Source organism: Hyperolius riggenbachi, chromosome 2, assembly GCF_040937935.1.
Source record: "Hyperolius riggenbachi isolate aHypRig1 chromosome 2, aHypRig1.pri, whole genome shotgun sequence".
Taxonomy (NCBI): domain Eukaryota; kingdom Metazoa; phylum Chordata; class Amphibia; order Anura; family Hyperoliidae; genus Hyperolius; species Hyperolius riggenbachi.
In genome coordinates, this window is record NC_090647.1 from 235,214,626 (window position 1) to 235,242,060 (window position 27,435).

At 40.5% G+C, this 27,435-nt stretch overlaps 1 protein-coding gene across 13 annotated transcripts in view; it reads right to left on the reverse strand.

Moving 5' to 3' along the window:
* The window catches only part of DMD (dystrophin), a 3,066,377-nt gene that overhangs the window by 2,306,178 nt on the left and 732,764 nt on the right, over positions 1-27,435 (reverse strand). For all 13 annotated transcript variants that reach the window (XM_068268325.1, XM_068268327.1, XM_068268324.1 and 10 more), the window contains one exon: positions 1,283-1,401. In XM_068268325.1, coding sequence (XP_068124426.1) covers positions 1,283-1,401 — 119 coding nt within the window. The remainder of the gene's footprint in view (positions 1-1,282; positions 1,402-27,435) is intronic.

The following is a 27,435-nucleotide window of genomic DNA, read 5'->3' on the forward strand; positions in this document are numbered from 1 at the left end:
ATTCTCTGCCAAAGTGATGTGTCACGTCGGTCATTTAAAATGACCAAGCATCATTGTGGATCGCAAAGGGTTAAGAGGCCCCAGATGAATATAAAACTAGGTTAAAAGCAACTAAAATGAAATAAGAGAGGTGGTTAATCTCTGTGATGACACTAATTTAATATAACTATGTTCATTTATTTTGCACTAGAAACACTTTGCTGGTCTATGCCCACTTCCTCAGGCCATAGGATTGCCGAGAACTCTGTATAGCCAAAACACAAAACGTGTTGCCAGTGCAAAATAAACTATCATTGTTATATTAAATTAGTGTTGTCAGGTAAGCCACAGTTGAGATCCCATTTTTACTGATAGCGACCATGAATGATGAGTGGCCTATTTCTAGCACTTTATTCTGCTTACTCACCTTCAGGCTTGTGGAGAAATGATTGGGTATGATCAATGATATGCAAATATTTTAAAGTTTATGCCACATTATGTAAATGTTTATGCAAATATTTGCAGCTTGAAATTGGACCAATCAAGTCCCGCCCCGGTTTAAACTGATTGGTCCTATTTCCAGCTGTGTGTATTTGCATACACAGTTGCATATATTTGCCTAAACGTGGAAGTATTTGCATATCATTGATCATCCCTAGAAATGATAATAGACGCTGACCTGGCTCTTCCTTTATTGTTGACTGTCTGTGACATTCGGCTGAGGAGGAAGTAGTGGGAGGCTTGAGCCTACATAAATTTATGCAGCACAGCTTGATGATATGTAGCAATTCAACATTTGATGAGCCAGTACAGGACAACTTTGAATACTCTACATAGCAACACATACATTTACTAATAAACCAAACTAGTTTATGACCAAACACAAGGGACAAAACATGATAGAATTTTTTCATGTAAAATACAAAACTACTCCCGCCTTCGATTTATTTAATAAGATTACTTTTGCTCATGTAGAATAACGCTTCCTTTTTTGTAGGCTTTTTCCAACTGCCAACAATCTATATAAACATTTCTCTCTTGTTAGCTGAGCCCACAACAGCAAATTGCTTTCAAATTACAAATGTAAAAGAAATAATGCACATTAATTAAGAGTGGAGCTCCTGAAAGCATGAATGTGAATTAACTTTAACAAGAGTACATGATGAATCTCATCTTGAAAGTCGCACAAGGCCACATGCAGCTTTCATTTTGCATACAAAGCATGTTGAGCATAATGCATCTATTCCGCAGGGAAACTTTATAAGTGTTAATGAAAGTTAAATTCACAAGTTTGTTTACTTACCATCAGGATCGAGGAGATTTGCTATTCCCAAGTGTTGCTGGGCAGTGTTAAAAGCATGATCCAGCCGCTGAACAGGAGATTGTTGGCTGAGAACACTGTTCCACTCAAACAGATCCGGTCTGCAAAACAAGAGAGAAAAAATATTAAAAACTTAAAACCATCTTGAAGGGCCAAATCTGCACATTACAACAGAATAAAAGAAAAATAATGTTTTTTCTAAGAAATATTTGTATCAATATGCAGAAACTGCCTCTCTAAACAGAGTTGTTTGTATAATGGATATTTTATTATGCTGCTGTGCTGAACACCTGTGTTTCAGCGTAACTGCAGATATAAATACAATCTGAGTTCCTAAAAGCTGTTTAATCGACCTAACTTAAATGAGAAGAAATACTGAACTTTGAGATTCTTTGGGGTTGCAAGGGTGGACACAAAGAAAACTGGAGCAAAGCAGTGCAGTTACCTAGATAAACCAATAAGGTTTCAACTATTAAAGGATATCTGAGGCGGATGAAAAAACTAGCTCTAATTTACCTGGGGGTTCTTCCAGCCTCTAGAGTAGGGCTTAACAACCCTGTCCTCAAGCACCACCAACAGTGCATGTTTTGCAGAAAACCACAAACATTCACAGATGGGGTAATTAGTGTCTCAGCAGAGCTGATTAACTGCCTCTGTGGATTTCCACAAAACATGCACTGTTGGTGGTACTTTTCAACCTACGTAATTTACTTGTTTTGTTTACTTTCTATGTAAAAATGCAATTAACTGCTTTACAGGATATATGACTTGATACAATAAACTGTACATTGTACAGACATTGCATGATGCAGTGTTCAAACTACATACATTTGCCCCATGTGGTTGCTGGCATATACGTGGGTGCATGTGATGTCACATAGGCGCCCACATTACGCCAGCATCCAGGTGGGGGACATGTATGTGGATGGAGGACAGAGCCAGCGGTGAACACCAAAAGGTAAAGTATTCACGCACAGGGGCACCGGGGGCCACATTTTACACTGGGGGTATAGTTCTGAGGGCGGTGAGGCAGCGGATACAGTGTCAGAAGGACGATTCCTGAGAGATTTCCTACTAAAATCAACCAGGAATCAGCATGCGATGTATGGGCAGACTACAGATCTCTCTCTGATCAGATTCAATCAGAGAGAGATAGATCCGCCTCCTGGTCGATCTTCCCATACATTGTTTAATATATGGGTCTCTTTAGTGAACACATTTACTTCATATCAAGTACTTGTACTTTATTTAAAGTGAAAAAAGAAGCAATTTGTTTTCTTGAAATTGTCTCAGTAAGAAATCTTTTGTAGCTCTTTAGCAAACATGAGTGACAAGAAGAAATCAATTAAGAGCTGCAATATAAAAAAGGGATTACCAGTGGGGAGAATACAGAGATTTGTTGTGTGAGTTAAATCATGCAAGAATGTTATTTGTATTGTAACTTCACTTATTAAATATATGATCTTACCTATTGCAAATGCATGTCAATCGTGCCTATTCTGAGCCAAGTGAGAATGGGAAAATAACCATGTTGTGATGCAGGTGCACAAACTAATTAAAAACTTCAAACTTATTAAAACTCATATTCCACACCTGTTTAATCCCTGCACTTTAACTTGTTAATTATGGGTGGAACTGGAAAAATGATTCTTGAATATTTTGTTTGCTATTAGCATCTTTCTCATGGCCTTTGGCATTCACAGCCTACACGTTTTATGCATTTCAAACTAATTTGTTTTTCACATATTCATTTTAGTTTTTGCGCACTTTCCATATAACCGCCTTACTCAGATAATAAAGTAAGTTCACATGAGGTTGCTGAAATGTAATTACTAAATGCTATGGTCATCAGCAGTAATCTATGTAACAGTGAAAATAAAGAAATAATAAGGGGAAATAAAAACCAATTTTCCCTTAAGAATTTAAGCATGTCTTACACACACATGACACATGCACACACAAAATAATGACAAAATTAATGAGGCATTTGTTACACCTTAGTACTGTATAGGCAGAGGTCCTTGAAGAGGTATTTCTAGCAAGAACGACACTAAGCATAGCAAGAAAAAAACAAACAAAATCAAGTAAATCTCAGAGTAAAAACAGAAGGGCCCATATGCAAATCACTTTTCCTCCTGAGTTTTCTACTAGGAGAGAATTTTTCATCTTTGATTTAAAATAACTTTTTAGCCCTTTGCAATAGAACAGGTACCAAAAATTAGGTGAAAAAGTACTGCCAAAATTGTTTTGAGTGTTAATTTGCTTGCTGATGGTGTAAAAACCATTTTATTTACAAGTTGTGAAAATACCACTTGGGAGAAAATGCAGGTGAAAAAGTGAATTGCATATGGGCCAGGGCCTGTTTTTTATCTCCCCCTCCCAATATATATATATCTATATATCATCAATGTAGTAATCAGAGTGATATGGAAATATATGAACGCTATCTGAGATACATGTAATTTTGTGTTCACTGGTCACTTCACTAAGCAGTAAACAAATCACAGACACCCCTACATAACAGGTTAGAATATTTATTTTATTTATTTATATAGCGCCAACATATTGCGCAGCGATGTACAGAGTATATTGTCTTGTCACTAACTGTCCCTCAGAGGGGCTCAAAATCTAATCCCTAATCCAATTTTTGCCTGTGAGCAAACATTGCCTTGATAAAGGGGTCCTACGTGGCTCTGAAATGTTGGCCATATTCTTTTGCATGGAACCAATAAAGATTAACTTTGGATGTGCCAGCTCTTTTTTTGCTGTTGAATACTGAAGTGTCATCCCTCTTTTTCAGCTGTTGCACTCCCTTTAAAGACTATGGGTTTGATCGTTTAGTGTGTGTGAGACAATACCACAAATTTGGTGTGAAACAGCCCTCAGGTTTGGGACCCACTCATGGCAGTTCACAACAGAATGCAAAGCACTGTGATACTGACTGGTTCCCAGAGCAATCATAATTTGACTCTGCAGTCACTGATGTGATCATTTCAGGGTCACTCCCAAATGCTCTGCAATGCTGCAGGTGGAACCACCCCCATAGGATTCCACTGTTGCTACGAATCAGGAAAAAAAGGTCACAGGAGTCCTTACGAAAGAAATGGCAGTTCATAGGTGACTATGATAAATGCCGCAATTAGCATCAGGAAGGGTACATTTGAGTGCATGGTGGTGGACACTATCAAGTGCCTGCCTACGCCGAAATTCACCATTTTTGCAGCTAAATTGCAGCTTCCGCAAACCCGCAATAAGCGGCTATGTAAGTAAATTTGGGCTCCTGATTAGCAGCAAGAAGGAGGCATTTAGTTTCCGCGAAAAAAAAGGCTTGTGGATAACTATATTGCAGCATTGCATAGCGAGCATATAGCTTATTATGGAGGGGGATTTAGGGTTAGGTGCCATGGGGACTTAGGGTTAGGCACCCCATGGGGATTTTAGGGATAGGCACCACTAGGGGTGGGCTAAGGGGGGGGTTCTTATGGTTAGACACCACCAGGGTGGTGTGAGGCACCACCAGGAGAAGTCTTAGAGTTAGGCACCACCATGGGAGGGTTTTGTGTGAGTGTAGGGTTAGGTTAAGCCATAGTAAAATATTGGTAAATAATACTGTATTCTACTATGGAAATTCAATAGTGGAATATCACTATTGTCAGCAACATTCTACTACCGGCAAACCTTGCAATTTTTTTTTCAGGTGGCTTTTTTCCATTGATGCCTTTTGCTATGCTTTGCTGACCACTGGTGATCGGCAAGTGCTGCAAATGTGCTGGGTAGATCCCAGTTCTTACAGTTTATTCCTCAGACAAAGATCCTGCCTGGCATAAGTTGTAATATTCAGTTAGGGATGGTCGGAATGCCAATTTCCGATTCCGCGGTAAATCCGCATTCCGTCATGTACCGATTACCGATTCCGCCTTCCGCTACCAATTTCCGCATTCCAATGCGGAATTTCCGCCGGAGATCGCGGAAATTCCGCCTGACTTTAACATCGATTTTCTCAAAAACTATAAGGTCTTTTTGAAAACTTTTTTTGCATCTTGTTCAGAAGATTCTATTTAATAAACCCTACAAATTTGGTGTTTCTAGGACTTACGGTGGCTTTTCTATTAACTGCTAAAGTCGGCGGATTTTTACTGTAATATAAAATGCAGAAAATAGGCAGATGCAGATTTTCTGCATTTTACATTACAGTAAAAATCCACCGACTTTAATGGTTAATAACAAAGCCCCCTTAAGTCCTAGAAACACCAAATTTTCAGGGTTTATTAAACCGAATCTTGTGAACAAGATGCAAAAAAAAGTTTTCAAAAAGACCTTATAGTTTTTGAGAAAATCGATGTTAAAATCGGGTGGAATTTCCGCGATTTCCGGCGGAAATTTCCGCGATTTCCGGCGGAAATCCGCCTATGGCACTTACATTACCGATTTCCGCATTCCGATGCGGAAATGCAATTTCCGATCGGAATTTCGGAAATTGCATTTCCGCGGAATCCGAATGAGCATCCCTATATTCAGTTGTAATGATCCGCTCAGCTGTCTGAGGCAGTGCCTCCTTCTGTGTTCTGCCTCGGGGGGTGCTAACCAGAGCAGCGGTTGCTACTGGTAGCCCCATCTGTTTGTCTGTCTGGATCGCACTCGCTCTAGCGGTAGCAGCGGTGGTTCCTTCTGAACTCTGTCTGGGAGTGTAGGCCAGAGCTTCGGTTGCTGCTGGCTGCTCCTTCTCTCTGTCTTGTCTGATACGAACGCTTGCTGTAGGCTCGGTGGGGTAACCGTTAGCAAGCGTTCGCGTTCTCTATTTCGTGTTGTGTGTCATTGGATAGTTAGGGTGGCACGCTTATCACTGGGTGCTTAACGCGTGGTGATTGTGCTGAAATGCGTTCGCTTTTGCGAATGAGTGCGGTGTTCACGTTTAGCTAGCGTTTGTTATTTTCTTTATCTTCTCATTGTTGTTTGCTGTGCCTTTGCTACTCTCGTGCTCTGTTCTGTTCAGCCTTGTGTCACTTCTGGCAATCGCCTCTCTCCTGCGATTGCGTTCCTGCTTTGTTTCTGCGGATGTGTGTTCACCGTCGCTGGGTGGCGACTAGATTGGGGAACACACATTTGGTCTGTCTCTGTGCTCTCTCTCTTAGAGGGCTATCGTGCCCTACTTTGTCTTTATCTGTACAATTCCCAACTGGCATCTGTGGCCGTGCAGAGGCTGTGCTCGTCTGCACGCCACAGCTCCATCTGTCGGTGGGAATTGCCCTCTATAGGTGCATTGCATCCAAGCTGGGTACTATCTAATTATACGCTTGTGGAGGATTTCCGCTGTGTCAGCGCGCATCTTGTGCGCTGACCACGGAAATAGAAACCCGCAAACGTTACATCAGTTAGTGCATGAAGCTCTCCAGTCCCCACATCACAGGCAGAAATCTGTGGTGTTTTTTTGCCAAAGTCCTAGCTAATGTTCTTAGAAGCCACTCACATAACATTCTACTACAAAATTATTGCTGAGATGTTGTACAGTATGTATTTCTTGTGTCTTTTTAGAAACCAAACACTGGTTGATCAGAGTACTCTATATGCTTTGAATAGCCATCTGTAAAGTGACTATTATTCCAAAAATGTAAAATGCAAAAGTTATGGCAAGCATTTGTTAAATAATTAATGTCCTGATCCACTTATGTATCCATGTAAAGAATCTGTGCTCTTAATATTTAAGGATACTATTTTGCAAGTAATATTTTGTTAGTTATTTTCAGTGATAATCAACGCCCTTCTTTTTTTGCTAGAAGAAAAGTACTAAGGCATGAAGAAGTAAAAATAAAATTGTTAAGTTGCTTCAAAAATCAAGGAGGCCATATCTTTCTGATCACCAGATGTTCCTATAAGATAAAAATGGACTAATAAAAGTAGAAAAAAATTCCAATATAAAACAGGAAAATAAATAAATAATCAGTCTTCACACAAGCTGCACATGCCTCAAGATAAACTTTATTTATATTGCTGTCACATTACACCAGAACCTTAACGGATTGACCTCATTATTATTTACAGAACACTTTGCCTCATGTATTGAGGTATTTACAACTGTACAATTTGTCAGATACTAGAACCATATGTCATCAGGATTATTTCCTGCATGCATAATGTATCTATACATTCTGCACTCTGTATTTTTCTGAAAGCACTAACTCCCACGTTAGCCGAGAATTATATTTTGTACTTTATCTATGCCTAAAAGACTATACTGTAAATGGATTTTATTAACTGTTTACAGTACAAGTGTCAAACTCAAGGCCCAAAGGCTGAATACAGCCCTCCTCACCATTTTGTGTGGCCCTGGAGAACTTCATTGTAAGCAGTAAAAGAACAATAGCACACTGCCTTCCAAGCCAGAGGAGAACTCCAGCGAGAGTGTTTCTGGTTGAAACGCTGTCAGTTTGAGTTAGGATGCAGCAATAACCCACAGGACCCCCCCAGCAAAACTAGTTTGAGTCCCCCTTTTGGAATCCAAACTGCCTTATGTGGCTGGTGAAACACACACACCTAAATGTTGTCTTCCCTCCCTGCACCCTCGCAGCTGCGTGCCCAGGGGCTGGAGCCTATTCAGCCTCTGCCTCGGCCCCGAAATTTTGTGCAGGTGAGTAGTGACATATATACCTTCCCTTTTTCAGCAATACGTTGGATCCCTTCTGTTGTTCCCAGTATCTGCATGCTCTGTGCTTCCATACCTCCCACTTCTGATCACGTGTCATGCATTCAGTGCCAGAAGTATACAGCACAGAGCATGTGACAGTCAGGAAGATCAGAGGAGTCCTGAAAAAGCACTGGAGCAGGTAAACATTAAACTGCTCCACTGCACTACTCTGCAGAGGGGATTGGAGCAGTCCCCCATGGTCACTATAGTTACGCCACTTAGTATGAGACAAGGGCCTTGATTCACTAAGCTGCACTGCTAAAACTGAGCAAGAGTCAAATATCCTGTATGTACGCTATGCGCTGTAGTGCTGCAGAGCGGGCGCTGCTAACTTACGCTGCTCCTTTCTAAGTAGCGGCTGCTCCTTTAATCCCACCCTGAGCACCGTTGTGTCCAGTGCCTTTGTAGGACGTGATCCCTGCACTTTGATTGCCTCAATAGGCTGCTTGTCACATGAGGTTAATTAATCACCTTTCATAGCCTACATACAGTGGGATGCGAAAGTTTGGCCAACCTTGTTAATCGTCATGATTTTCCTGTATAAATTGTTGGTTGTTGCGATAAAAAATGTCAGTTAAATATATCATATAGCAGACGCACACAGTGATATTTGAAAAGTGAAATGAAGTATATTGGATTTACAGAAAGTGCACAATGGCCCATATGCAATTAACTTTTTCTTCTTAGTTTTCTCCATGTTGTTAATTTTACACCTTGGCAATAAAATATCTTTTAAGCCACCAGCAAGCAAAAAAATACTGAAAATAATTTCAGTAGTACCTTTTCACCTACTTTTTGGTGTTTTTTCAATTGCAAAGTGCTGAAAATTTATTTTAAAGAGAAGATGAAAAATTATCTCCGAGGAGAAAATTTGGGAGAAAAAGTGAATTGCATATGGGCCAATGAGTGTTTAAACAAAATTAAGCAGATGCATACATTTGGGCACCACAAAAAAAAAAAAAGAAATGAAATCAATATTTAGTAGATCCTCCTTTTGCAGAAATTACAGCCTCTAAACGCTTCCTGTAGGTTTCAATAAGAGTCTGGATTCTGGTTGAAGGTATTTTGGACCATTGCTCTTTGCAAAACATCTCTAGTTCATTCAGGTTTGATGGCTTCCGAGCACGGACAGTTCTCTTCACACCACAGATCTTCAATTTTATTCAGGTCTGGGGACTGAGATGGCCAGCTCTGTTACTGATTCCTGGACATTGGTTTCCAAAATCTGCTGATACTGAGTGGAATCCATGCGTCCTCAACTTTGACAGGATTCCTAGTCCCTTCCTTCAGGTCATTTGAGAGTTGTTTTGAGACCCCCATGTTGCTACTCTTCAGAGAAAATTAAAAGAGGAAGGAAACATTCAATTGTCCCCCTTAAATACTCTTTCTTATACATTGGACTCACCTGTGTATGTAGGTCAGTGGTCACTGAGCTTACCAAGCCAATTTGAGTTCCAATAATTAGTTCTAAAGGTTTTGGAATCAATAAAATGCCCAAATGTATGCACCTGCCTAATTTTGTTTAAACCATTATTGCACATTCTGTAAATCCAAGAAACTTAATTTCACTTCTCCAATATTACTGTGTTTGTCTCCTATATGATATATTTAACTGACATTTTTTTTTATCATAACAACCAACGATTTATACAGGAAAATCATGATGATTAACAAGGTTGCTCAAACTTTCACATCCCACTGTATATTCCCCTCCTTAGGTGGTAAGTGGAATGTGCATGATTTTTTTCCTTAAGCTTATTGCTATAAATGAACAGCTTAGGATGTCAATGCAATATCAGCGCCATGGAATATGTCAGCACCATGAAATATGTTGGCGCTTTGTAAATCAATAATAATAATTTAATGACCTACCTATGTCAGACAATATTAAAAGTGCAAAAGCCCAAAAAGTATCCAGTGTAGCTCATCTTTCACTAATCTGATTGGTTCTGTGGAATATGTACTTTGCAGATTATATCTGTTTGTACCGCTTTACTGAACAGAACTCCTATGACTAATTGTTAAGCCTAACACTGATTTAATTAATACAACAATAAGGATTATAATGCTATTAAAAGACTAATCAGGTAGTGACTGATGTGAAATGAATTGAAAATGAGCACATTGCAGCCGCACAGTCAGAATCAGACAGGAAGATTTCCTCCGTCTCTGTAGGATGATTGCTACAGTGCTCATAATAACTATTACTTAGTCTAAAGCCAAAATGGGACAGCGTAGCCCTACCAATCACTTCTGACCCCTACAAACATACTGCCTATATTTCAGTGAAGGCAGTCCTGTATTTCAGGGAAAGCAATGTGATTTTTATATTTTCTCAGTATTACATGTTGTGATAATGCTGTTTTTGCAAGTCTCATCTTAAGAAATAATGGTCAGTAAATATACAGTAGAATGCTGTTACATTTCAAACACACATCCAGTTCTGACCACATTTCAGTGTCCTTGAAAATGACTAAAAGCAACAGAAAGAGACTGGCTTGAACTTTAGGTTTACTCTGAACAGCATAATTCATGGCAAATTAAGGGATGGGGAGGGAAAGGGGGGGGGGGGGGGATATTGCACTACATTTGATACATTTACTATCTGTAATATCTAATTTTTAAGGACTTTGCTGACTTTTCTGTGGTTCCTTGACAGTAATAAGCATAAAAAGTGTTGTGCTAGTTTAGCATCTCATTGTGTCTATGCATTACAACACAGGCACACAGTGCATATAAATTATGTAATGTTGCATGATTCGCAACCTTTTCAAACTATTTTTGCTGTTTTACTTAAAGCATGAACTGTCATGCGACATGATGAGATAAATGTGGGAACATATACTGATAAGCTTACTAAGAACCTGCTGGTGTCTTCCTTGTTTTATTTTATAGCAAGCAAGTAAGAAGAGCAGGAAAGCTGGCACTGCTGCAAGTGTTCAATTTATTGTAGCATACATAAAGTGCAGGCGTGCAACGTCTTGCAAAATGGCATAAAAAGTCATCAACATACCCTTGTGAGAGGAGGCGTGGGTGGTGGTGGGTGCTGGGCAATGATGCCTGACGGCCGTTTCGCGCTAGGATAGCGCTTCTACAGAGGATAGCGCTTCTCCGTAGAAGCGCTATCCCAGCGCGAAACGGCCGTCAGGCATCATTGCCCAGCACCCACCACCACCCACGCCTCCTCTCACAAGGGTATGTTGATGACTTTTTATGCCATTTTGCAAGACGTTGCACGCCTGCACTTTATGTATGCTACAATAAATTGAACACTTGCAGCAGTGCCAGCTTTCCTGCTCTTCTTACTTGCTTACTGTTTGATGTTCCTAGCTTGAGCACGCTGAAGAGGTTCCAGAGAAGAGGTGTATACGTCTCCTCCCGTGCACACTGCATGTCCTTTTAACTAAGTAGTCTTTGTCGTAATCACTGTAGTGCCAACCGCCTGCTTCCTTTTGTTTTGTTTTATTTTATGCTGGGAATACACGGTTCGTTTCTGCCACTTGATTCTGCGCTCAATCGTTTTTGCCGCTCGATTCTGCAGCCAATTCTCTTATCTTCTGCTCGTTTCTCTTATCTTTTTCTATTCACCTCTATGAGAAATCGAGCAGCGAAACGATCAAACGGGAAATCGGACATGACAGAAATTATCTATCGAGCCATCTAAATGGCCTCAAAAACGAACAGTGTATTCCCAGCATTACATTTCCTGTTTTAACACAGTAGCATTAACTGTATGCAAATGAAGCAGTCAAACAGCAAGTTGAATGCAACCATGGTATTCCTGAAAAGTAAACAGATACAACTTAGTTTTATCTGGTTAAGCATACACTGCTGATAAAATAGGCATGGGGCCATATGCAATTCACTTCTCCTAAAGGCACTACTGTAACAAACGACAGGTCCGTCAGACCCTGTTGATTTTCTGAGCTGGTCATTCAGAAACAGCCTTATCAGTCTACCCACAGCGCGTACACACATGCTACTGTCAGGTGAACGTCCGCCCAACGGGAGGGTCTGACGGACTCGTAGTTGCCGGCGGTATGGCGTGTGTACGCGCCTTTATCAGTCTGCCGTACACACGTCCTACTTTTGGCAAAATGACCGCCCAGCGGGAGGGTCTGATGGACCCATCGTTTGTTACAGTAGTGCGTGTGTACGCACCTTAAGAGATCATTATTAATCTTTGATTGAAATTAACTTTTTAGCACTTTGAAAAGGAAAAAGTACCAAAACGTAGGTGAAAAAGTACTGCCAAAATTGTTTTGATTATTTGTTTGCTTGCTGGTGGTGTAAATGGCATTTCACCTAGAAGAAAACTCAGATGAAAAGGGGAATTACATATGGCCCAGGGAGTTTAAATGTTAATTATACATTTTTGGTGGCAGCCAATGGAATATAAAACTGAAAGGGCTTCTCTTTAATTGAGAATAGCAATATGAAGCTTCAGCAAGGTTCTACATAATATTACTACTGCAGGTACACCAATTATGCTAGACCTTTTTTCTGCTCAGGTTTGCTTAACCTCCCTGGCGGTTTATTTATTTTGCCAGGGAGGCTGCGGGAGGGTTTTTTTTAAATTAAAAAAAAAATATTTCATGCAGCCAACTGAAAGTTGGCTGCATGAAAGCCCACTAGAGGGCGCTCCGGAAGCGTACTTTCGATCGCCTCCGGCAATCGAAAGTAACAAGATAGGCCGCAATGAGCGGCCTATCTTGTTTCGCTTTCCTCGTCGCCATGGCGACGAGCGGAGTGACGTCATGGACGTCAGTCGACGTCCTGACGTCAGAGCCGCCCGATCCAGCCCCTAGCGCCGGCCGGAACTGTTTGTTCCGGCTGCGCTGGGCTCGGGCGGCTGGGGGACCCTCTTTCGCCGCTGCACGCGGCGGATTGCCGCGGAGCGGCGGCGATCGGGCAGCACACGCGGCTGGCAAAGTGCCGGCTGCGTGTGCTGCTTTTTACAGAATGGAAATCGGCCCAGCAGGGCCTGAGCGGCGACCTCCGGCGGCATACCCCGAGCTCAGCTCGGGATTACCGCCAAGGAGGTTAAGGACAAACTTCAAGAGGAACTTTACTAAATGCAAATTAATTATTAAAATACTTACATTTTACAATATTTATTTCTAAAGTATTTAGTCAAGGTTGCCCATTGTAAAATCTTTCCTCACCTTGATTTATGATCTTAAATTTATCAAAGGTGGTGACATCTTTACTGCTGGCAAGGTGTATCACTGGTGTAATGTTTGTTTGTTTGTTGTGTGCTCTGAAGGGAGCATAAAAAAAAACTGGGCCCTAACTCAATTCACCTTTTCTCCAAAATTTCCTCATAAGTGTTATATTCTCAAACCTTATCAATAAAATGTTTTTTAAGCCATCAGCAATCAAGAAAATACTCAGAATAACCGTGACAGTACTTTTCACCTACTTTTTATTTATTTTTATTTTTTTCAATAGTAGAGTGCTGAAGAGTTATTTTAAACAGAAGATGACAAATGATCTCATAGGAGAAAACCTATAAGGAAAAGTGAATTGAATAAGGGCCATGGTTTCTTTGAGTGCTCTGGTGCTAAAGGCAGCCTAACTAAATAGCCTAGGCTTATTATCCCTGGGAGGGTCAGCATACAGCAGTATATAGATATAGAAAGAGTTTCTGATGCTCAAGCAAAGATAATCAATGTAAACATGGGTATCCTGAATAATTTATTACATTCCACTATATGTCGTTATTGCACCCCTTTAAAACTTGCACAAATCAACTATTCCATCATACTGCACAGAAATGTGTTTGTGTGTTTTTGTTTTTGTTTTTTGAGGGAGGGGGGGTATGGAAAATAAACATTTATGCAGTGAAAATCTGTTTCCTTTGCTTTTTAATTGTGGGTAAACAAGGAAGACAGAAGGGACACTGATTTGCTAAGAGAAAGAGACTGTGTTGCCCCTCCTTACAAGGCACCAGTACCATACTGATTATTGCCACTGGAGCTAAAAGACATAGTTTGTGAAATTCAAAACACATGGGGTCTCAACGTGCTCATTACGGTTTCATTTGACTGGAGTATAGCTGGTATAGCTCTAAAGAGAGGGAGGTGGCTGTCATACTGTTTATTTTTCTGCTTTCCATAAAGATGAAAACATTCAGAATCTTACAAAGCTTCCTAACTTAACCATCCCAGCACAGTGCACATGGTGCTCAATCACATACTGTATATTTTACAGAAGCATACCTGAATCCACAGTTTAGTATGGTACAGCAAGCAGCGGTAAGATATGTGCTGGTTAGAGTAGAGTAACTTTAATACATCAAACATTTATACTATGTAATCATTAGTTGAAGAAAAAACATAACACTAAGGATGGCAAAAGTGGAACTGAGTGCAAGTTGACACGGGCCATAGCAGTGGGGTTAACTCACCGTGGTCACTACCTCTGGTGCTAGCGCTTTACACCCATCTACATCCTCCTGATACTTCCATCTTCTGACTCCTCCCACTCATCCTTACTTAGCATTAGATAGGGTTCTGACAACTCACTTTGCAAACCTAGATATCATATGCTATAGACAATTATACATTTTATACCCAAACAGCACAAGGAATAAGCCATATTCCAGGTTCTGATTAACTTAAATAGTGTTTTATTATGTAACTAGAGACAATAAATTATTTATAGTTTGCAGTGATAAGCGGGGTTTTCTTTTTTTCTTTGCAAATATTTGGCTATGAATAGTTTCTTACTGATGCATATGGTAGTGTTGGTATGCCCAGGTTAAATTTGTCAGTCCCCTTCTTGTGGCTGCTCAGCCAGTTTCTTATTTTTGCAATACTTTTGGGCAATGAGAGTCTTTGTGTACATCTGAAAAACCTTTTATGTTTAAAAAAGTAATTTATAAAATGATCAGCAAAGCATAGTGGCCGTATATTAGGGTTTTTTTAACTGTGTGGATATGGGCAAGGGAAAATGAGTTGAGAGCTGCTTCTGTACAGTGGTCAATGAGACCAAAAGGCATGAGAAATAAACAATGCCATGTCTAGTGCCCCTCTTTTTAACTTTTGTAATTGTTTTGCCCATGAATAAAGTACATACACTTTTGCATATTTTTGAATAGTTAAATCCTTTGTCCTATTTGCTAGAACTATTTAACTAGTTAACTAAAACTAGACATTTACATGCATCCTTTTTGAGCCTCGCTAAAATTAATCAGGAAGTACAAGTGCGTCCTGTCAATCAGCAGCAGCTGAGTACACGCTCCCACCGCTCATTCCCAGCCCGAACTTATACGATGGTAATTGGTGAAGAAGAACATGTGTTCCCTGAACCAATTATAGTGCCTGTATATGCATAAACATGACTTCAATTAGGAGCCATGGTTATTCATAAAACTGAAAGTAAAAATGATCGGAGGAAAGTGATCAAACACTTCCTGGTAACCCTGGATAGTGTTTAGCACTATTTTGTGGACAAGGAGTAAAATTAAAATAAGAATACATGTAAACAATAAATTTACTATAGCTATTAACCCTTTCTAACCCCTACCCTCCTGCCACCAAGAAACCTACCCAGGGCTTTCACCTACTGGTGTGAAGGTAGCTACCCTCACCTCCTCTTGGACAACGGATGTGGGGATGAGCCCCTTGTCCCTGGATTGGACAAGGGCTATGGTGGAGAGGGGGGACTTTGCAATCCGTCTCTTCCAGAACCCATAGACTATGTGGTCTAGTATACAGGCTGTGGAGCTAATGCTGGGTACACATGGTAAGATTTTCCGTGTGATTTTGCGACCCGATCGTTTTTCCTGCACGATTCCGCACACGATTCTGCACTCGGTTCTCTTATCTTTATTCGTTTTTCTGAACTTTTTCCATTCACCAATATGAGAAATCGAGCACAGAAATGATCGGGAGCAATATCGGACATAACAGATTTTATCTATCAGCTCCATCTATTGCATGGAAAATTGTACTAGGCATAACTCTGTACTAACATATACAGCAAATTTTGTAATTCTAGTATGTAGGGAGGCTTTGCTATTAACCTCCTGAGCAGTATGCCCGACACTGTGTCTGGCAAGGAAAACTTGCTGAAAGCGGTATGCCCGACACAGTGTTGGGCATGCTGCTCAGGAGGTTTCCCTAGCTACAGGAGCCCCACAGTAGAAGTTAGCTAGGTGCAGGGCCTCCTGTACATTATAGGCAGCATAAGTGACATAAGGCATAGTGCCCCCAACTCCTACACCCCCCTCTAATGTCTCCTGATGCAGCCGCTGCCCACTAGATACATACTGAGCCTCGTTCCAGCGTGCGCCCCAGCCGGTCTGCACAGCTCCGCATATCTTTCGCATAACAAATATCAGCCCTATTGACTTCAATGCAATTCAGATTTGATTATTGGAGCACCCAAAAATTTTGTTCTGTTCAATCGAATGGCTGATGAATCGAACAACAATCTATTTGACCAACACTAATTGCAAGCATTAATGGAACAACTGAATAATCTGCTAAACACTGTGTGTTGTAGGCCAATATGAGAGACGTGCAAGCAACAATTCTTTTATCTCAGGCAACTGCACTGGCCTCAGTATGTGTGCTTAGTGGATTAGTGAATGAAATCTCAGATCACTACGTACAGTCAGTTAGGACAACACAATGGGGTATTACTGCACAACACAACATGCACAGTGATAATGCAGTCTGATATTCCTTCTATCTCATCTCATAACAATTTGGGGTAAAACAAATTAACCTCCCTGTATGGATTTGGAATGTGGGTAAAAACCAGCATGCTCACAGGAAAACCATGCAAACACATGCAATATATAAAAGCACTATGCTGATAGTGTTGTGGTCCAGAACTGAACCTGTGACTGAGGTGCTGCTGGGAGATGATGCTTTTCACCTAATCACTATTCCGTTAATACCTTCACATGTAGCTATTGTATAAAAATTTTACTTTATCTGGTCATTGACTCATTTCTTTTACAAGAACCACATGAAGAAGCCCACAGCAAATATCCAGGATTTTGAGATGTGTATTTTGCATAAGCTGTTTGTCTTTTACAGTTCTTTTGAAAGCAATCATTAAAAAATACAAATTTATTTTGTATTCAGAATTTATGTTGAGAGCATTCTTAATACCACAGTAAGACAAGATTAAGATGTCACAACATAGAGTATACTTTATCATGAGATAACTCATCATTTATCTTCACCTAGCAACAAATCCTCCATAGCAGGCAGTGCTTAGCTAGCTGCTGGTTATTATTAAAGCTAAGTGATAGTTTATGAAAAAGTAGATCATTTTATCATAAAATTCATAAGTTTATGACAGCATTCCAACAAGATTTTATCATCATCATATCAGATACAATGATGTTTGTGCAGATTTTTTAGTGCATAGGTATTGTAATTCAAAACAGCGGGCAATCTGAGATATGCCGATGATACCACTCTGATGGGTGAAACTGAGGAAGAATTAAAGAGCCTAAACATGAATGTCAAACAAGAAAGTACCAAAGCTGGTCTAGTGCATAACATCAAACAAACTATAAGCCATGTCATCTGCACAAATGAACCATCTGCATATATTTGTAGAAAAAGTAGAAGTTGTAAACAGATTTCATCTTACTGGTATCGAAGATCTCTGCAGATGGTGACTAATGCTAGGTACACACCATACAATTTTCTGGCAGATTTACCTGCCAGATCGATTATTTCCAACATGTCTGATCTGAATTTCAATTGATTTTTCAATTTTTTTTTGTCATTTTCATAGAACTGAACGAAAATCACTCAATAAAACGATTTAAAAAAAGATCGAAAAAACGACTGAAATTCAGATCGAACATGTTGGAAATAATCAATCTGGCAGGTAAATCTGCCAGAAAATTGTATGGTGTGTACCTAGCATGAAGCCTTGAGATTATAAGATACTTGTTGCTTGTAAGGGAAAGCTACGACAAGTTTGGACAAGATGCTAAAGGATAGAGATGTCACTTTACCAACAAAGTTCAGGATAGTTAGAGTCATGGTCTTTCTAGAAGTATCATATGGCTGTGAATGTTGGACTATAAATAAGGTCATGCATAAAAAAAATTATGCTTTTGAACTGTGGGTGTGGAGAAAGCTACTGAGAGTTCTGTGGAATGCTAGAAGATCTAACCCTGCAGAGTCCACACTTTATTGGCTTGTGAGCTACTTTAAAAAATTAGCCAGTCAAAATGATCTACCTATGTACAATTTTAGAAGCACATATGTATATATATAATGGAAAATGTAGTGGGGTCGGGATCTACCATGAAGTCCTTCGTGATCTACTGGTAGATCGCGATCTACCTAATGGGATCCCCTGATCTAACCAGTCGATACTTAAATAAATAAGGCCAGGGTGTTCACTAGAAGGGCTGATAATTCTATTAAATCTATAATATTTTGGATTCTTTGGAGAAATCCTTGATATTTGGAAAACTGAGGGCAAACAAAGAAGAGGACAACAGATTTTAAGATGAATAGACAGTGTATGTGAAGATATGAACATGCCAATGCAACACCTGCAAGAAGCTGTGATTGACAGAGACATCTGGCATGCAGAAGTATGTATGGTCACAAAGAGTCAGAGCTGACTGAACAAATTAGGAGATGAGAGATTGTCAATCATATTGTAGAAATAATGCTTAAAGTAAACTTGAGATAGAAGTGACCTGGGGCTTCTCTTAGCCCCTTGTAGTTTGTCAGCTCCTTCAATTTCCACTCAGTCTGATCTGTTGTGCTGCTGCAGCCAAATTAAAATCTGTGACCCAGAGGCTACTGCACAGGTGCTGTACCGGGCGACAAACCACCTTGACTGTGCTCCCATGGCCAAGATACCCCCTCTCAAAGTGGATCCGAGATAAACGTTTACTCATTGCATAATTGTGTTTCTTACATATGGTTTATAAGGCATTCCTCAAGCCAAACATTTTTTTTAATACCCCAATTCCCTACAAACTAAACAAACCTCGCCCACAGCTCCACCAGTGCACTCTGAGACCCATGTAGCAAGGGCTTATGGGAGCTCAGTCTGGGGAAGAGGAGGTTACTAGCCAGAGATTTCAGAGGCAGAGGGACGGAGGGAGGAGGAGAGGGGATTGAAGTTTTCACAGGCTGAGAGATGGAGATACAGAGCAGTTTGCCTGTGTAATGATCACAAGCAAAACATGGCTGCTGTCATTGTATCACAGGAAGAAGTAATCATATACTGTTGAAGCTCTTTGCAGCTAGATTTGCTGTGTAAACTATCAAAGCTTTAGATAAGATATATCAACAAGTTACTTGTTATAGCTAGTTTTTCATCTTGGATCCGCTTTAATGTAAAGCTACAACATAGATTTGCTTCCTTTAATTACCGTAATCTGAAATAGTGTACATAAACATAATTTAATGCAACAAATCTTCTAAAGTAAGCCAATAGGCCCCATTATCACTGTGTCCACTGCACTTGTATGTAGACCAGATGCCTCTAAACTATAAATCCTATGATCAAGCATCCATTTAACTTTGCTCAAACACCACATCACTGGTCTTCATCTACTTAATTACATGCAACAAATTGACCAGGTATATTTTACCACTGTAGCCAATTACATTGTATATAGGTTTTCATAAGGCGAGTATGAATTTTAAAAATAAAGACTATTTCTTCTAAAAGAAATTGGTATAACATATTATGCCCACTAGAAAGTACACTGTTATGTCATTGTGAAGTGTGGTGAGTGATACATGATAGAAATATTGTGTACTTTAGAGGAAACAATGGAGATACAAACATGACACTTCACTCAAGGTTAATGTGTTTTTTAGTCTTCAGTATGTGCCTACTATAATCCATTGAAAAGCATCATTGTAGAATTATAAACATCCTTTGAATACAAAGAGAGATAACATACTGCTAATGTTATCTAGGGCTTGGAATTTTTAGAACAAAAATAAATACATAGAATAAGCCGAATACAGTTTCCCTCCATGTCCCAAAACATGTATTTTTCCTAAGATGGCCCCAGACTATGATGATTGTGAGCCCATCTGTTATCTGTACTGTAGGGATTCTATCTGTGAGCCCCTCTATATATGCTATAAAGCACGGAGGAAGATGTATATAAATACATAATGATAATTTATTATTATTCAAGGGCATGAGCGTCGCTAAGGACAAAGATCCATGGTGAGTGCCACAGATCTCTTTACAGGCACGGCCAGTTCTAACCACAATGGAGCCCCGGGGCAAAAGTAACTTTGCCCCCCCCCCCCCCCTCAGCACCACCAAACCCTCTCACAGTAAATCCACTGACCAGAACCCCCGAGATGGATGTCAGGCCCAATCCCCCCAGTCACAACATCATTACGTGTCCATCTTCTGTCCCCAAAACCATTGTTGGGGTCCCTATTATTCCCCTCCTCCTTTACTTACAAATTATGTAAGCAGAGTCTTACATAATGCAAAAAAAAGCACTCCAATAGTGCATTAAAATTTTTAATAAGTATACGCATTACAAAATTGCACTTCAAATGTAAGTGCAATTTATATTGCGTATCCTCATTAAAAAAATTTAATGCACTATTAGAGCGCTTCTTTTTTGTTTTCTCCATACACCTCAGTACCTGGAATCCACCCAGTGAGAAGCAGCTCCAAAGTGCACCAACAAAAAAAGGATAACACCTGTCATTGTTTGCATAAGTGACTTTAGCCTAGCTAGTTAGCTCAGGGCATTTTTTCTTTGACTGTTTGTTCTTACATAATGCAGGCAGGGCGCAGGAGGCAGCACTATCCTCTATGCTTCGTCTCTTCGTTGTTTCCTGCAGGCATGTATAAAGTCACCATAGCTGAAGAGGAAGTCATGAGGGTCGGCCCTAAAGGCTCTGGGCCCTGAGGCAATTTCCCTGTTTGCCTCTATGGAAGCGCTGGAGCTGGTTACACCCCGAATGTGGTGGTCCCAATGTGCCCACCAGCAGTGCCCAGAATGATGGGGGACTCTGGAGTGGCATCTCCATTGCTATATAGTCTTAAACAAATTGTGCCTGCCCCCTACATAAAAAGTCCTAATTTGTTTGCGAGTATTCGCTACCACAAATCCATGCATACATTTTAAACAGTGTTGTGATAGCGCTCCTCTTCATATCATCTGTAAGGCTGGTGTTAGGACCAGTAAAATTGCCTCAAGCTGCCTACGCTCATCAAAAGCATCCAGTTCTTAGTGTCTTCATCACAGGAAGACAGAGGTTTCAACTCTACCAAACTCTTGGCTGGAGCATCTCATTAAAGTGAAACCAAGAATTGAACTTTATCCCAATCAGTAGCGGATAACCCCTTTTACATGAGAAATCTATTCCTTTTCACAAACAGACCATCAGGGGGCGCTGTATGACTGATATTGTGGTGAAACCCCTCCCACAGGAAACTCTGAGGACCGTGGTACTCCTGGCAGTTTCCTGTCTGTGAACCTTGTTGCATTGTGGGAAATAGCTGTTTACAGCTGTTTCCAACTGCCATAAAAGCATGCAGCAGCTACATCACCTGCCAACAGTAAAAATGTCACCATGTAATAAATGTCAGAATGTAAATCAGGGATTTAAAAGATTTTACAATGGACAAATACTTACTAAATAATTTATACATAATTATTGTAAAAATGAAGCACTTTTTTATTACATTATTTTCACTGGAGTTCCTCTTTAAGTATAAAGTCAGTTTTATGTCTGAGCAGATGTTATCAGCATTTCAATAGAGCTCTATTGAAATGTTTATAAAATCTGCTCAGACATAAAACTGACATTATACTTAAAGAGACGCTCCAGCCAAAAGTTTGGTAGAGTTGGAACCTTTGTCTTCCTGTGATGAAGACACTAAGAACTGAACGCCAGTGATTTCGGCGTACGCAGGCAGCTCATGGCAATTTTACCGGTCCTAACACCAGCCTTACAGATGATATGAAGAGGAGCGCTGTCACAATACTGTTTAAAATCCCCATTGCTATGACACTGCGTCACTGCCATTACCGTTGGTGGTGCACAGAATTCCTTTTACCTTGTGTAAAGGAGATGGAGACCTGAAGGGGATGAAGCTACAGATGCATTTCACTACCTGGTTGCAGACATCACATGGGGCCGAGTAGTCAGTGAGGGAGGAATGATGAGAAATGTCACGTGCCGCCCATTGTAATAATAATAATAATAATACCTTTTATGTTATAGCGCCTTTCTCCTGTCGGACTCAAAGCGCTTGCGAGGCAGCCACAAGAGCGCACTCGGTGTTAGAGAGCCTTGCCCAAAGAACTCTTTACTGAATAGGTTCTGGCTTACTGAGTAATGGCGGTGATGTGATGCCATCTGGCGTCAACCAACATTTTGAAGATCCACTACTTGCAGGCACCACTCTGCATTACTGCCAGCCACGTCAGCCATTTAGCCCAGCATCCCTGCCAGCCAGCCAGCCAAGCATCACCGCCAGGCCAGCATTACTGCCAGCTAGGCCAGCATCACCACCAGCCAGCCCAGTATCACTACCAGGCCAGCCAGCCCATACAGCCTAGCATTACAGCCAGTGCAGCCTCACCTCCAGCCAGTCATCACTGTCAGCCATCCCAACATCACCACCAGCCAGCCCAGCCTACTGCCTAAGGACCTGGGCACACTGTTGCATTGCTGAGTGAATTAATATGTATCAGTGTGCATTATCCAGGGACAACAAACAATGTATATAAAGCATAGTCTGATGGGCACACTTGTGCACTGTGCAGAACACACTTGCTGCATGTATTTTGAGAGCAAGGCAGAGCTGTCCCATTTCGTAAAATTTACTGGGGTTAACTTTGCAACAGAATGCAACGTGGTGCCAAGAGTTTGTATAAAATGGACCACCATCTGCACTGCAAAACAATGCAATAGTGAGACCATGCCCTTATTATGACGACAAATAAAATAGTGAAAAAAATCTAAATGTTAAAAGTCAATGTAGTTTATTTACTCTTATTTACAACTATGCAAATGGATAAGTGTTTTACTGAAAGATCCATGTTCTAATTAGCCAGGACCACAGGTAGGTCTGAAGACTCAATTTCATGTTCGCAAATACATTTTAATGAGGTAGTTCCGTGAAAGCTCCCTTTACTTCCATCATGGTGTTTTGATGGAAAGAGGAGGAGAGGTTAGGGACTGCAATGAACACTGGTTAGGGACCACTGGTTAGGGACCACTGGTTAGGGACGCAAAGGCAATGACCACTGCTGAATACGATGTTCATTTTATTTAGATATATTACAGTTTATAGTAGGCTGGCTGGAAAAGCATTTTAACAAGGAACAGACAGGAGGAGGATTTTACCTTTTGCTGTTTCTGTATATCATAGCATAAAGAAGATATACTGGATTGTCCCAGTCGTGTGACAGCATTTCTACAGATCTATGATTATACATTATGAATGGCTCTGGGATGTTTTTTGTTCAAACTGAAACTATTTTTAATAACTGCTCTCATTATTTTACAGGGCTTTTTTTGCTTAGTTTTACTTCACAAGACAGGAAATAGATTGTTATGAAGGAGACAATGAGCTGGGTTCAGTCATGTATTCTGCAACAAAATATTGTGTTTTCTTTGCATATTGAAGTAATTGAAAAATGTACATATTATTTTCCAATAATATTCTGGTTTAGTTTAAATTTGTATTAATCTGGAAGCATGTTGTGTCCTATTGGATATGTGTATTTATTAACAAAGAAAAATATGTACATTGGGTACATACAAAAAGAGCATTAGTGATTGCTGCCTTTACACTCAGTCTTGTGGACTCCTACATCCTCATCAATCAGGTTAGTCACATGGCCTTTTAAGAGCCTTCTACAAAGCCATGTTGCACAATGAAGACCAAGAGAAGCCTTGTGCCCTGAAAAAACTGGAAAACAGGCCCTAACAAAAGCCCCCCCCCCCAAAAAAAAAAAGAAACAACACCACAGCCAAGAGCACAGAGTACTATGTGGATAAATGGAGAAGTGGATAAACAAATCCATCACAAAAGCTAACCATATACCATTCCCTACATAAAAAATATAACATGGCCCCATATCTGGACAATCTCCAAAACTCTCAAGAGAGGCAAATCCTTAGGGCTCTTTCACACTACAGGCAGCGGTAAAAGGCTAAAACACTGCGTTTTGGCTGCAGGTGTTTTGAAGGTGTTTTAAAGCCAACACATTACTATCAATTTTAATGAGAAACGCCGCGGTCAGACATAAAAAAGCTCCTGGGAGCTTCAAAATGCAATGTTCCAAAACACAGCGTTAAGTGTGAAAGGTAAAATGAAAGTCTATCGACTTTCATTTTACATTGGAAAACGCCAACTATGGCCGTAGCGTTAAAACGCCGAAAAAGCCCTCTAGTGTGAAAGGGCCCTTAGTGTCTATAGATGAAGTGCTCAAAACCTTACAATTGTGTCTGGTAGACACAGACAGATGTGTAAACACAGGGAGAAGTTTCTGCCAGCACTGTGAGCAGAAGAGCCTCAAGGATGAGAATCACTTTCTGCTGCACTGCCCCAAATATACTTCACCAAGAGAAACCTTTGTTAAGAAATTGATGTAACGGTTTCCAGACACATTAGGGGATGAGATAAAACTCTACATTCTACTGTGAGAAGAGGAATCCACAGTGACCACTGCACACTATGTCACAGTATGCCACAGACTGAGGGGAGTATACATGAAATGTAAACCTAAAAATATTGGTGGACTGCTAACCCATTGTAACCCTATCCACCCCTCTCATGTCTCCATTTCCCCTCACTTTGGCAATGCCTGTATGAATCTTGGTCATGCAAATAAAGCTATTTCTGATTTGGTTTGATTTGATTTGAAAGTCCACATGACAAAATAGGCTGGATGTAGCTTGACCACTTAACCCCATACGCTATGGGGTTTTAGCCTCAAATTAGTTTTTTTTGTGGGCAATACTTGTTATTTTATATAGTTTTAAAATAAACAATGCTAGTATAGATAAAATACATTTTATTTGCCGGTTTTCTCCAGCAATTACAACATTTAAATCACTGTATGTTCCTAGTACAAAGAATGGTGGAAATATATTGTTTGGAAATAAAGGTGTGTAGGTGTGTGTGTGTGTAGGTGTGTGTGTGTAGGTGTGTGTGTGTAGGTGTGTGTGTAGGTGTGTGTGTAGGCGTGTGTGTGTAGGTGTGTGTGTGTAGGTGTGTGTGTGTGTGTGTGTAGGTGTGTGTGTGTGTGTAGGTGTGTGTGTAGGTGTGCATGTGTGTGTGTAGGTGTAGGTGTGTGTGTAGGTGTGTGTGTAGGTGTGTGTGTAGGCGTGTGTGTGTAGGTGTGTGTGTGTATAGGTGTGTGTGTAGGTGTGTGTGTGTGTGTGTAGGTGTGTGTGTGTAGGTGTGTAGGTGTGTGTGTGTGTGTGTGTGTTAAGAACTATAATCGTTTTTATGTATTTTACTTGTAATGTTACTTTTTAGCTTCAAGATGGCACTACAAGCGCTATCCTGGGTTTGTTCAATCTTTAATTATATATTTTACTTTTTACTTTCATGATTATGGATGAACATGGCTCCTGATTGGAGTCATGTTCATTCATATACAGGGAATTTGATTGGCTCAGGGAGCACATGTTCCCATTCACCAATCTCCAAATTGTAAGTCCTGCCATGAACAAGTGGCAGGCATGCGTGTACATGCACCCACCACTGATTGACAGGACATACCGGTACATTCTGTTAGTGCTAGCGAGACTGAAATTGGATGCATATAAACGTACAGTTTGAGTTAATGTGTAACCTCCCTGGCATTCTGATTTATTGCGGTGCACAGCCGCGGGAGGGTTTTTTGAAGCTATTTTTTTTAAACATGTAACTAGCTAGCCTAGCGCTAGCTACATGCTTCCCCTCTACCTTTCCCACCCACCCCTCCAATTGCCGCCGGCACAAATACCCAACAGGAAATCTCGTTCTGAATGGGATTTCCTGTATGGGCTTCCCCGGTCACCGACAATCGTGATGAAGTCATCAATGTCATTGACGTCGTGACGTCAAGGGGAGTCCCAGCCCACCTCATAGCACAGCCTGGCGGTGATTGGCCAGGCTGCGCAAGGGGTCTGCGGGGAAGGGGCCTCTTTCGCAGTGGGTAGCGATGGATCGGCGGCAAGCGGCGGCGATCGCAACAAACATGCAGCTAGCAAAATGCTAGCTGCGTGTTTGAAAAAAAAATTTGCAAATCGGCCCACCAGGGCCTGAGCAGTGCACTGAGGCGTTACTGGACGAGCAGAGCTCGTCCGTAACGCCCAGGATGGGAGTATGCTGGAGTACATGAGACACTATCAAGGAAGTATTTTTTTGTATTAGTGAGGGGATACATGTTCCAAGCAGTACCCTCACCAGTGTAAGTTTTATTAGTCTTCCATGTGTGAATCTTCCTGCTATTTGACTTAAAGGCTGATATCATCAATGGTAGATAATTAACCCTGAGAATTCCAGAACTTCATTTGAATAATCAATGTCATAATTGACCAGCTTATGTGATCAAATCCTTAGTTGAGTCATTTAGCAAGTGTGGAGTAGTGGTGAATAGTGACCAGACCATTTTGTACAAGTCACTAGGGATGCTCGTTCGGATTCCGCAGAAATGCAATTTCCGCATTTCCGATCAGAAATTGCATTTCCACATCAAAATTCAGAAATCGGTAATGCAAGTGCGGTAGGCGTATTTTGCGGAAATTTTTGCAGATTTTAACATCAATTTTCTCAAAAACTACAAGATCTTTTTGAAAGATTTTTTTTCCTCTTGTTCCTACTTTTCTGCTTAACATAACCTTACAATTTGGTGTTTCTAGCACCTATGGGGGCTTTGCTATTAACCTCTAAAGTTGGCATAATACCGCATAGCGGTTCCAATGCAGATTTTTGCAGTAATTTCTGCCGATTTTAACATCAATAGAACCTAAGGGGGCTTTGCTATTAGCCACCAAAGTTGGCCGCTGTTGACTGTAATGTAAAATGCAGAAAATTGCTTTACCGGTATGTGGTATGATGCCAAATTTAGAGGTTAATAGAAAAGCCCCTATAGGAGCTAAAAACACCACATTTTTAGGGAATGTTAAGCAGACAAGTGGAAACAAGAGAAAAAAAAATATTTCAAAAAGTTTTTGTAGTTGTTGAGAAAATCAATGTTAAAATCTGCAAAAAGTACTGCGAAAATCCACATTGGAACCGCTATGCGGTACAATGCTAAATTTAGAGGTTAATAGCAAAGCCCCCATAGGTGCTAGAAACACCAAATTTTCAGGGAATGTTAAGCAGACTAATGGGAATAAGAAGAAAAAAATCTTTTAAAAAAAACCTTGTAGTTTTCGAGAAAATGAATGTTAAATTTGGCGGAAATTTCCACGAAAATCTGCATCGGAATGGGGAAATTGTCAGCGGAAAGTGG